General features: G+C 38.5%; 1 protein-coding gene across 2 annotated transcripts in view; it reads right to left on the reverse strand.

The window, feature by feature from the left end:
• Positions 1-4,812: 4,812 nt before the first annotated feature.
• HACL1 (2-hydroxyacyl-CoA lyase 1) overlaps positions 4,813-12,561 on the reverse strand; it is a 32,961-nt gene continuing 25,212 nt past the window's right edge. For both annotated transcript variants that reach the window (XM_081159455.1, XM_081159454.1), the window contains 4 exons: positions 12,149-12,256; positions 9,537-9,723; positions 6,500-6,574; positions 4,813-4,914 (listed from right to left, as the gene is read on the reverse strand). In XM_081159455.1, the coding sequence (XP_081015581.1) occupies positions 6,542-6,574; positions 9,537-9,723; positions 12,149-12,256 (328 nt within the window). In that variant the 3' untranslated portion in view covers positions 4,813-4,914; positions 6,500-6,541. The remainder of the gene's footprint in view (positions 4,915-6,499; positions 6,575-9,536; positions 9,724-12,148; positions 12,257-12,561) is intronic.

The following is a 12,561-nucleotide window of genomic DNA, read 5'->3' on the forward strand; positions in this document are numbered from 1 at the left end:
TCCCCCAGGCTCTCTTTACCACATGCCCAACTCCTTCCACGTCAGGCATACTGTCTGGTCTGGCCCTCAACCCTCACAGAGTAAAGGGTGAGGACAGCTCTGTCCCGTTGTCCATATAATCACTGTGTGCCTTTGACAGCCTGTCTGTTGCCCACTGGGGACCTGGCCACAGCCAACATTTAGCTTGGCCACCTTTCTTCCACACCTCGGCACAGGCCTGGGCTGTCAGTGTAAACTCAGGAAAACGCACATTCATTTGAGCCAAACTGGATTAGCCAGGCCAGTTGGCAGCTGGGAAGTCACGTGCTGCTTTCCCAAACCAAATAGATATTATTTTTAGATTATTTACTGTTTGGTATTATCCATGCCACAGCTCCCTCCCATTAGAGCACATCAGAGAAAATTGGCTGCAGCCAATTAATGGATATTTCACAGGTCATTTGTCAGTACTGGACCTTATAAAAAGACAGACAACAGGAATGTGTGTACACAGAGGAAGGACCATATGAGGACACTAGAAGGTGACCATCTGCAGGCCAAGGGGAGAGGAAACCAAGCCTATGGACACCGTGATCTTTGTCTTCTAGCCTCCAGAACTGTGAGAAAGGAAATTTGTGTTCAAGCCACCCAACCTGTGGTACTTTGTTATGGCAGCCCCAGCAAATGAACACACTGGGCTAACGCATTGTTCAGACAGCGTGTGGAGAACTGCAGTGTGGAATTAAGGGTATATGTTATTACCTTCCCCCCTGAAGACAATTTTCAGGGGTTGTTGATAATGCATTTTCTGAAGCCAGAGCTGGGCAGAGGACTTGGAGTAAATCAATACCCCTCCCCACTGGTGGCCCTAACCTTACACATACCACTGTGGGATCAAGGAGGGAGGAAAGGAGGTAGCCTTCTGCTGACTCACATAGGGGAGCTTGGTCTGAGAATTTGAAGGTGAAGACTACAGAGTGTAAACCAAAATTTCCAAAGAGGTCGGGAAAAATAGAGACTTCATTCAGGTGGAACAGTTCCATAGGCATCGTCCTGCAGAAACCAAAAGTACCCTCCGCTGAGACAAAGGGGAGATGACCATTTATAAAGTTCCAGCCCAGGCTCCCAAATGGCCCAATTTTATGCAAGTGAGGCTTCCAAATTCTAAGTTCTGATTGGTCTGAATCATGCAGTTCAGACTGGTTGTTACAGAGCAGTTCTGTTTGGTTGCTATAAATGCAAATAAGGGTATAATTGTGCAGATCTGATTGCACAAAGCAGGTCTCAGTCCGTCAGTCAAAAGACAAAAGGCGGCCTTCCCCGCAGTGGCTGACTCTGGCAGCTTAAACAAGCAGGGCATGTGCCGGAGGCTGAGAGTTCAGACTGAGGTTTTTCCCTGTATACAGAGTAGATGAGGAGCCCCTGTCAGCACATGGCTGCTAGATTCTTATTGTTTATAAAATTTGGGTCCTGGGCTGACCATGGGGAGTCCAGCTCAGCAGATAAATTCCTTCTAGAGGTTCACATCAAGTGAATCTTTATTCTCAGGGTCCACAGAGAAACAGATTTCGCAATATGCTCTTCATCATTTGTCTCAGCACCTTGAAGGAATACAGTCTAGGCAACAAATAATTAGCATCCCAACTAGCCCCAATTCATTCGCCGAGAAGTCACCTTTTATTGGCACAAGCGCCCACTTGGAAATGTTAGGGGCTCTTTTCCCATCTCATTATGTGCTTTGGGGAAGACATTCAAACGCTGCAGCCTCAGAAACTCCTTGTAAAGAGATTTTCTTGTCATCTTTTGCTCCTCCAGACATGTGATGGTAAATGGTGCGTGCCTGCAGTCACAGGTATTATTTAGCATTGTTCTGGTACTAGCCAATGCCTCTAGATAAGAGAAAGGAAGAACTGATTTAAAGAATTCATTAAGGTCTGGGGGAAAATGGGAAACTGCTTTGGTTTCAAAGGCATATGTTAATCAGATATTGTTATCTCAGATGCAAAAGACAACCACAGGCTTAGTTAAGGTGAAAATTTTACTTTTGTTAGGGAAAAAGACTGCCTCAGGACATGACTACCCAGCGTAGACTGCTTAAGTTTAAAAAGTTTTCATTTCCAGCCGTTGAGCGTCGACCTGGGATCCAGGCGATTAGGGTTCAATTCCCAGTCAGGGCACATGCCCAAGTTGTGGGCTCGATCAATGACTCATCATTGAGGTTTCTATCTCTCTCTCTCCATCTCCTTTCCTCTCTCTGAAATCAATAAAGATATATTTAAAAAAGAAAAAAGTTTTCATTTCAGACCATCCTTTGTGGTTATTTTAGGTCTCTGAGTTCACAAGGCCGCCATGTAGGCATGCCCTGAGCTTTTCAGGTTGAGTATGTGGCTGCTTTCCGTCCAATCATCTTTCTCATCTGGAATTTAACTGGTTTCCAACTTTCTTAATATAGTCATATGAAATTCTATCCTAGTCATTCTAAATTTGCATTTATTTACTGCCTCCCCACTGCCTAGTTAAGTGTCTAGAAAACAGTAAAGAAACAAATATTTTTGGATTTAATATTATTTTCATTTTCTTGCAGTGTTCAATATTCCTATTATTTTTCTGTAACAGATTTGAAACTTTTTTTCCTAAGGAAAATATACTCAGTTCACATAAGCTGAGCTACTTCAAAGGTACATATGTAAAATAACCATAGAAAATACCCACTGAGCTATTTCCAGCCATCATGAATTCTCACTCAACTATTATTTAGTGAACCCCTGCAGAGCAGGTGGCTCTATTAGGGAGTGAAAACACACGGCAGTTTTCCAGGAAATGACTAATCTACTTGGAGAAGACCCACTTACTTGAAAAGCGAAACCACATTGCTAAACAGGATGTAATTCCAGCAGTATTCTCCTCTTCTCTAAGGTCACATCTTTCTAAAACAGTGGCATTTATTGAGTGCCTTCCATATGCCAGGCATTAGGTTAGAAGCTTCTGGAAAGCTTTTTGAGTGCCCAAACAACCCCATGAAGTATGAGAGATTTTGTAAAGAATATTAGTAGAGAAACTAACTCTAAGAGGTCATTTCCTACCCTAGATTCTTTTTTTTTTTTTTAAATATATCTTTATTGATTTCAGAGAGAGGAAAGGAGAGGGAGAGAGAGAGATAGAAACATCAATGATGAGAGAGTCATTGATCGGCTGCCTCCCACTGGGCCCCGACTGGGGATCAAGCCCGCAACCGGGGCATGTGCCCTGACCGGGAATTGAACTGCGATCTCCTGGATCCTAGGCCAATGCTCAACTGCTGAGCCATGCCAGGGCGGGCCCACCTTAGATTCTTAGTTTTCCTAAGTTAAGAAAACAGCCACAATCTTTCAAAGTTTAGTTTTTATGAGGCTCAAGTATCAACATATTAGGATCACATAAGAGTGTTATTAAAATAGGGGGTGCAAAATGTTTATCAAAGTGAGTTTTGACTACCAACAGATTCATTTTAGAGGGGCTTATTTGATATATTATCCTGCTAAAGAAACATTCCTATAAGGAGACTAATTTCGAGATACCTTTACAAAATAAGCATTCAATAGACTTGTTATCCAAGTGCTACAGGACTGATTTGGTCTTTATATGCTCAGACTGACCTCTGCTGGACTGTCTATTAACCTGCCAACATGTGTTTTTTTCTCTTGAGATAATATGGCTAGAGAAAGGGCATTTTCCCCAAATTATATTTAGTGTTTAGACTTCCATAGTTCAATTTACTAATACTCATCAAACCTTCCACACTACCTTACAGCAACATCTTGTACTGCACTCAGCTGCCAGAGGCAAAAGACCCTGGGCAGAGCAGGATCCTGGTGAGGTTACACGAGCTCCCCACCCGCCAAGCTCCTTTTGATACTCTCTCTGCTCTTACGCAGCACAGGCTCTCTGCTGTGTGTCTTAGAAATACACTGAGTCCCTGCCAACTGCGCCTCACTTCCGGGTTGTCGGGAAAAACCACAGACCCCTGCAAGTGTCTCCTAGGTACACGTCACAAAACGGTAGTCCACCACTTTGTGGAGGTCACTTATGCCCCTAACTAGCCGATGGAGACAATTCTAATATGGACAGTGTGAACAAACTGAACTTAACACCTTGCTGACCGGTCATGAGGACACACTTGTTTCTGGTCCAAACACTGCTGCCTGGCCACAAAATAACTTGTGCCTGCACTTACATTAATTTAAGTAATTTTAAACACCTTGCGGATCAGTCATGATGAAAAGAGGCTGCCGAACAGGCAAGTTCTGGCTCAAAATAACTGGTCAGCAAGGTTAATATAAAGTCCTATGCTCCAATTCATATAAAATTGTAGAAAATAAACAAGAATGCTCCTGAAAGTAAGTGATACTTTTCCATTTCTAAATTTTTATTTTTTCAATCCTTACCCATGGATATTTTTTCCATTGCTTTTCAGAGAGAGTGGAAGGGGGAGAGAAAGAAACACTGATGTGTGTGAGGGAGACACATCGATTGAGGGCAAGGGATAGCTTGCAACTGAGGTGCATGCCTGTATGTGCCCTTGGCCGGAATCGAACCTGCGACTCTTCAGTCCGAGGGCCGAAGCTCTAACCACTGAGCAAACTGGCTAGGGCTCTAATATGCTTTTAAAATACAGGCATATGTTGGACATATTTCAGGTTCATTTCCAGACCACCACAATAAAGCAAATATCACAATAATGCAAGTCACACAAGTTTTTTTGTTTCCCAGTGCATATAGAAAAGTTATGTTTACACTACACTGTAGTCCATTAAGTGTGCAACAGCGTTATGTCTAATAAAAACAATGTACATACCTCAATTTAAAAATACTTTTATTGCTAAAAATACTAACCATCATCTGAGCCTTCAACAAGTCGTAATCTTTTTGCTGGTGGAAGGTCTTAAAATGCAGTATCTGCGAAGCACAATAAAGCAAAGCACAGTAAAACGAGGTATGCCTGCAATGTCTGTTTCTGATAATAAAAATTACAAGATTATTTCTGTTTCCAAATTTTGTAAAAGAAGGAAAAAATGAAGAAGAATAAAAATGGCCTATAATCCCAGCACTGAGTTATTGTAAAATTGAGGTTTATTTTGTGCCCATCTTTTTTCTCTGTGTATATGTGTGCATGGGTACAGGTGTACATCTGATCTGGGCTCATCCATTTTGTAGCTTGCCATGTAGTATTATCCTGTGATTATTTCTCCATTAGTAAATACTCTGTAACACAATTTTTATTTTGTGATGACAAGAGATCATAATGCATGTAACCAGTATCTTTTTATTAAACATTGGGGTGGTTCCTAAATAAAACTATGCTGAATGGTCTTATATATAACTATTTGACCAAATATTTTATTTCTTTAGGATACATTCTCTAGCTAAGCTCACTGGGTCAAAGTTATGGGTATGTATATTTTTAAAATTCCAAAACAAGCGCAGCTAGAACTACTCTGTAGAAATATTGTACCAATTCCAGCTTCCACCACAGCACAGCAGTGCCCACTTCACTTCACCCTCATGCACGCTGAGACTAATACTTTAGAAAGAGATTTACCACCCTACCCTGTGGGCTTAGTTGGTTGGAGCGCTGTCCCATACACTGAGAGGTCTCAGATTCAATTCCCGGTTGGGGTGCGTACAGGAAGCTACCAACTGATGTTTCTTTCTCACATCAATGTTTCTCTCTCTCTCTTCCTCTCCCTTCCTCTCTCTCTAAAATCAATAAAAGCACATCCTCGGGTGAGGATTAAAAAAATAATAAAAGTGCTTCTGCCCAAAGAAAAGTGCTTTGCCAAGTGGATAAGCAAAAATAAGGCTTTCCAGTCTAACATATTTGTATTTATTCATAATAATCATTCTTTTATTGACCATCTGTATTTTTTCTGTTGATTATACATTCATGCTCATTACCCATTTTTCTACTAGTGCATTAATACTGTTCTTATTTATAGGAGTTCTTTATATATTAAGGCTGTTGACCCTGCTGGTCTTGATGAGGTACACCTAAACAAAAGTTACTAATCCAAATATACCCTGAAATTATTAGTTTTGGTGTAGTGTACTTCTCCTTTGGCTCAATAAATTCTTTCCAGAAAAAAGAAAAAACAAAACCCCAACTCAACAAGTGTGGAATAAGCCCCATTAAATACTGGGGAGACTAAGGTATGAAGTGGTCAACAAATAAACTATAAAGAGGAAATAGCCTGTGTACTCCAAGCTTTTTTCTTCAAAAATGTTTTTAAAAAATAAACGACTTTAAGAATGCATTTATTAAAAGAACACTGTGTTAACTCAGTGGGTAGCTGTTACAATGCTATTCTTTAATAAAATCCTTTATCTGTAAATGGTTATTCCTATAGTTGAATACTGGTAACTTTTTCTTTCTGTTTTTAATCAATTATTATATAATGTTATTTAGAAATGTTTTTTATTTATCTTTGTACAACAATTTTAACATTATACTTATTTTGCTGTGGAAAAGAAAATTCCTTCTTACAGGAAAGAAAAAACTCCTGAAGACCACTTATGACATCTTTATTTACATATTAGAGCGGGTCAGCCAGTGAAAATCCTAGAAAAAGAAAAGACAACAAATATTCAGTTGAAAGAAATAACTGTCTCAAACAATACCCTCAGTGTTTTCCTTGTTCTAGAATCTAAAAGTCCCATTATAACCACATTTACCACCATGGTGGTAAATAAGGTTTGTCTTTGGTTTAGTGCTTTACCCAAACAGGAGCTAAAAAAATCCAGAGCGAACCTTTCTGTTTTGTCCTATAAAACAACCTAAAATGACTTTCTGGGTCCTCTCCCATTAATAGAGTCTAAAAGAAATAGAAGTACACACAAAAGAAGGGAGGAAATGGAGACCCAAAGAGGATCAAGCTCCCAGGTCCAAGAAGAACCTGGGTAGGAAGAGCAGTGCACAAAAGTCTTTCCCAGGGCCAATACCATTCTAGCCTGGACATAGGTGACTGTAGGGATTAGGTCCTCCCGGTATTACAGCAGGAAGCAGTCAGCCTACACTGCAAATCAGTGACAAACAGTGAATGGACACACAGATGATCAATGAAAATCAACAGCTTGGAAACTAATATGTATGGAATTCTACTGGAATAAGGGTAAACGTCAAAGACGGAGATGCAAAGAAATAGAAGAATAATCCTCATGGAATTATAAAAGAAATAAAAACTTGTATTTCTCCAGGAATACCCCCCAGCATTCATAGAGAACTACTAACAAAATAGAACAGTAATAACAATATAAAAGTTATGTGAATGGTTTTGGGGCCATATTTAAGTAAAATAAGGGTTACTTAAACACAAGCACTACGATACTGTGACAGTCAATCTGAAGTTGGCTACACCTTCAAGTGACTACTGTGTTGTTAGCATATACAGGGCAGATACGATGGACAAAGAGATGATTCACATTCCATGCAGCTTGTAGCGGAAAGGTGCAAGATTTCATCATGTTACTTAGATGGTGCACAATTTAAAACTTATGAACTGTTTATTTCTGGAATTTTCCATTTAGTATTTCCAGATCACAGTTGAACATGAGTAATTGAAACCATGGAAAGCAAAACTTTGGCTAGGGGTAGACTACTATACTAACTTTGGGCTTTGTTCTTTTTCTAGTTCCAAGCCTTTTCTTTTTTCCTGAGGTAGGCATTTATTGCTGTGAACTTCCCTCTTAGAACTACTTTTTCTGCATAAGTTTTGGTATGTTGTGTTTCCATTTTCATATGTCTTTAAAGGTATTTTTTAATTTCTCTTTTGACTCTTCTTTGACCCATTAGTTGTTCAGTAGCATGCTGCTTAGTCCCCACATATTTGTGAATTTTTTAGTTTTCTTCTTGTAATTGACTTGTACTTTTATAGCATTGTGGTTGGAAAAGATGTTTCGTATGATTTCAGTCTTCTTAAATTTATGAAGACTTGTTTTGTAACCTAAGATATGATCTTTCTTGGAGATGTCCTGTGTGCACTTGGGAAAAAATGTGTATTTTATTGCTTTTGGATTAAACATTCTGTATGTATCAGTTAAGTCCATCTGGTCTAACATGTCATTTAATGCCATGTTTCCTTATTTATTTTTCATCTGGATGATCTACCCATTGATCTAAGTAGGGTATTAAAGTTCTCTACTATTACTGTATTGCTGTCTATTTCTCCCTTGAGGTTTGTTAATATTTGCTTCATATATTTAGGTTCTCCTATGTTGGATGCATAGATATTTACAAATGATATATCATATTGTTGGACTGACCCCTTTATCATTATGTAATGTCCATCTCTGTCTTTATTACAGTCTTTATTTTTAAGTGTATTTTGTCTAATACAAGTATACCTACCCTAACTTTCTTTTGGTTTCCATTTGCAAGGAATATCTTTTTCCATCTCTTCACTTTCAGTCTGTGTATGTCCTTACATGTGAAGTGAGTCTCTTGTAGGCAGCATATAGGTCTGTGGGTTTTTTGTTCTTGTTTTTATCCACTCATTCACTCTGTCTTTTGATTGGAGAATTTAGTCCATTTACATTTAAAGTAATTACTGATAGGAATGTACTATTTGCTACATTTTTCATTGTTTTTTTGGCTGTTTTGTATTTCCAATATGTTCCTTTTGCCAAAATCTCTGATATGTTTTTACAGAAAGAGAATTTCAGTAGAATTATATATATTTTATAGTTCAAAATTAGTTTATTTACATTTCATTGATGGTCCAAGTGTCCATTTGCCTATTTGCCCACTGTCTTGTTCAAAAATAAAAAGATCTCACAGCAGATATATGAAGAAAGAACCAAGTAAAAAACTACTTGAAAAAATCATCTGCTCTAAAAACAATGGCTAATACACAATGTGCAAGCATGGAGGACAGGTATATAAGAGGGCAAGTAGCAGGATCAGAGTACAAAATTAAGTATGAAAAGCAACTTAATATAGGATGGAAGAGGATCATGCGACACACTTTGCTTTAGAGACCAAAATAACTAATTTTGAATGTAATTGCACCAATCATCCTATTAGTCTCATCTCCCACTGTGCTTCCTGCATGCTTTCAGCTAGCCACTGTGGCCTTCTTTCAGCTCCTCAGACTTGCCATATTCCTTCCTGCTACAGAGTCTTTACATATCTCTTCCCCCAGCTCTTTGATGAGTTTGTCCCTACTTATTCACTGGATCTCAGTTTAAGCACCACCTCCTCTGAGAAGCCTTCCCTGTGATCACCATATAAATTAGATTCCTTTGTTGCATGCTCATTCAGAACTCAGTTCCTTTCCTTCAGAGAAGCTGCTCACTCTGCCATACTATTCAGTCATAAGGCTACTGGCCTGTCCCTCTCCCTTCCTGTGCTGTTAGCTCCATGAGAGGAGGCTGAGCCTGGTTTTGCTCACCATGCTATTCTTTTCACTCACCTAACGTATATCTTAACAAATATTTGCTGAACAAACAAATGAAACTTCCAGACTCAGAAATAGTTTAGAAAGAAAACTCTGAATAACAGAGTGTTCCAGCAACCTCACATTTACCTGGGCTTTCCGCTCAGCTTGTGGCTCAATCATGATGTCGATGAGAGAAGGTTTGGTTGTATCCGCCAAGCTTTGCCTCAGGGATCCTTTGAGTTCTTCTTGTGTTTGTACAAAATACCCTTTGCCTCCAAAGGCAGTCATGACCTGCTCGTAACGTGCATTTGGCAGAAGACAAACTGGAGGGGCCCTGAAAAGCATGTCACAAATAAACAGGAAAAAATCATATCATTCTCTGACATAATTTGTAGAAAAATGTAGGTTAAAAAGAAAGGCATACCTTTATATCCAACACTTAAATGGAAAGAAACGCCAGTACACTATACTGTCCATATATTTTATATTGTCTATATAGCAAAGTCAAATTTAACTTTTTGTGATGATGGAAAAGTTTTATATCTGTGTTATCCAATATAATAGCTATTAGCAACCTGTTGCTGTGAACACTTGAACTGTGGCTAGTTAGAATAAGAAACTGAATTTTTTGTTAGTTTTCCTGTTTTTAATTTTTTTTTTATTGAAGTATAGTTGGCATACAACATTATGTATTAGTTTCAGGTATACAACATTTATATACCGTGTGATGTGACTACCGTGGTATGTCTATTAACCATCTATCACTGCAAAGTTGTTACAATATTTCTGACTATAGTCTCTGTGCTGTACACTACATCCCAGCAGCTACAATACGTACATATAATAAATATTATAAAATAAATATTTTATAACTGGAAATTTGTAGCTCTTATTCATCTTTTTTACCCATCCTTTCCTTCTCCCCTCTGGCAAACATCAGTTTGTTCTTTGTATCTATGAGTCTGTTTCTATTTTGTTAGTTCATTTTGTTTTTTTAGATTCCACATATAAGTAAAATCATATGGTATTTGTCTCTCTCTGACTTATTTAAAATAGAATAATAACCCCTAGGTCCATCCATGTTGTTGCAAATGGCAAAATTTTATTCCTTTTTATTGCTGAGTAACATTCCAGTGTATGTGTGTGTGTGTGTGTGTACGCATCACATCTTCTTTATCAATTCATCTGTCAATGAACACCTACGTTGCTTCCATATCTTGGCTATTATAAATAATGTTGCAATAGGGATGCATATATCTTTTCAAATTGTTGTTTTAGTTTTCTTCTAATAAATACCCAGAAATGGAATTGCTGGGTCATAATGTAGTTGTACATTTCATTTTTTGAGGAACCTTCATACTGTTTTCCATAGTGGTTGTACCAGTTCAAAATCCTACCAACAGTGCATGAGGGTTCCCTTTTCTCTACCTCCCTGCCAAATGCTGAGTTGTATGATTTCCTTATACAGTGGTACCTCAGTTTTCGAACACTTCCATTGACAAACATTTCAGTTTACAAACGCCGTAAACCTAGGAGTAAATGCTTTGATTTTTTAACACGCCTCGGTCGGAAGTCAAACACGCCACACGGCTTCCACTGAGGGCAAGATCCTGAGGCCTAGCTGTCAGCTGTGGATCCCTCGGTTTTCAAGCGTTCCAGAACTCGAATGGTCTTCCGGAACAGATTACATTCGAAAACTGAGGTACCACTGTATAATCCCTTATCAGATACACCATTTGCAAACATTTTCTCCCATTCTGTAGGTTGTTTTTCATTTTGTTGGTTTCCTTTGTTGTGTAGAAGATTTTTAGTTTGATGTAGTCCCATTTGTTTATTTTTGCTTTTGTTGCCCTTGCCCAAGGTGACATATCCAAAAGGATACTGCCAAGACCAATGTCAAAGAGTTTACTACCTAGATTTTCTTCTAGGAGTTTTATGGTTTCAGGTCTTACATTTAAGTCCTTAATCCGTTTTGAGTTTATTTTTGTATGTGGTGTAAGAAAGTGGTCCAGTTTCATTTTTTTGCATGTATCTGTCCAGTTTTCCAAGTGCCATTTATAGACGAGACTGTCATTTCTCCATTGTATATTCTTGCCCCCTCTGTTATAGATTAACTGACCATATTTGTGAGGGTTTATTTCTGGGCTCTCTGAAACTGAATTTTTAATTTAATTTAAATAGCCACATGTGGCTAGTGGCTACTACACTAACCATCAACTATTATGAATCCAAAAGAAAAAGGAAAGAAGGAACGGTTACTACAAATCAGCAAGTAACAACAAAACAACAAATGAAGTCAGTGAGGCATAAGCAAACATACCTACACCCTGCTCCACCTTCCCAGGCTGATTCACAAATTCACATCTCTCTCACACCCCACAGCCAGCTACAGTACTGTCCCAGTTGGGCTCTTCTATCAGTTGATCAAGATTTAGCTAAGTGGTAAAAGGAAGACCTCTGGATATAAGCATCCATATTTCTACATGGTGTACTGGGAGCGCTTTGCAATGAGCTCTTTCATTAGCAAGGCATAGCCGTCAAACTCATTTGTCTGAGTCTTCAGTGGCTCCCTGATCATAAACTATCGTGGATGGCTGTGCAAAGAGGAACCGTGCAGACAGGGTTCTTGCCCTTTAGAGGGTCTGACGACATAAACAAGCAACACTCACACCACAGAAGCACAATCCAATACAGAAGACTTTTTAAAGAGATTAAAAGAGATGAGAGAAAGTAAATACACATTGTTTTGGGCTACTTACACAGCAGTAGCATCTCCAAATTTTAACATTTCCTTCCAAGAATCTGTATCAACACCCTGGTAAATTCCATTGTTATTTACCACCAAAAGTACAATTGGCAAGTTGTACCTAAAATGACAGAAAAATATAAAGGCAATAATTCTTCATTCTAAAGCAATTTCTTTTCTTCTAGCTGAAATTTAAACTTAAAATGGATAGTTTTCCATAAACTTTTTTTGTAATATTAGGGCAAAACTAAAAATCAAGCATTTGTTATCCTAATAAAAGAATATCAATCATTAACAGAAATATCATGGAGTAGTAGAAAGAATGCAAGATTAGCAGTCGATAGACCTGGTTCAACTACTATGTAACTATGAAACTTGGGCACATCACTGAGCTTTTCTGAACCTTGGTTTTCATAGATCCAGGTG

The sequence above is a fragment of the Miniopterus schreibersii genome (assembly GCF_964146895.1).
Source record: "Miniopterus schreibersii genome assembly, chromosome: 15".
NCBI classification, from domain to species: Eukaryota; Metazoa; Chordata; class Mammalia; order Chiroptera; family Miniopteridae; genus Miniopterus; species Miniopterus schreibersii.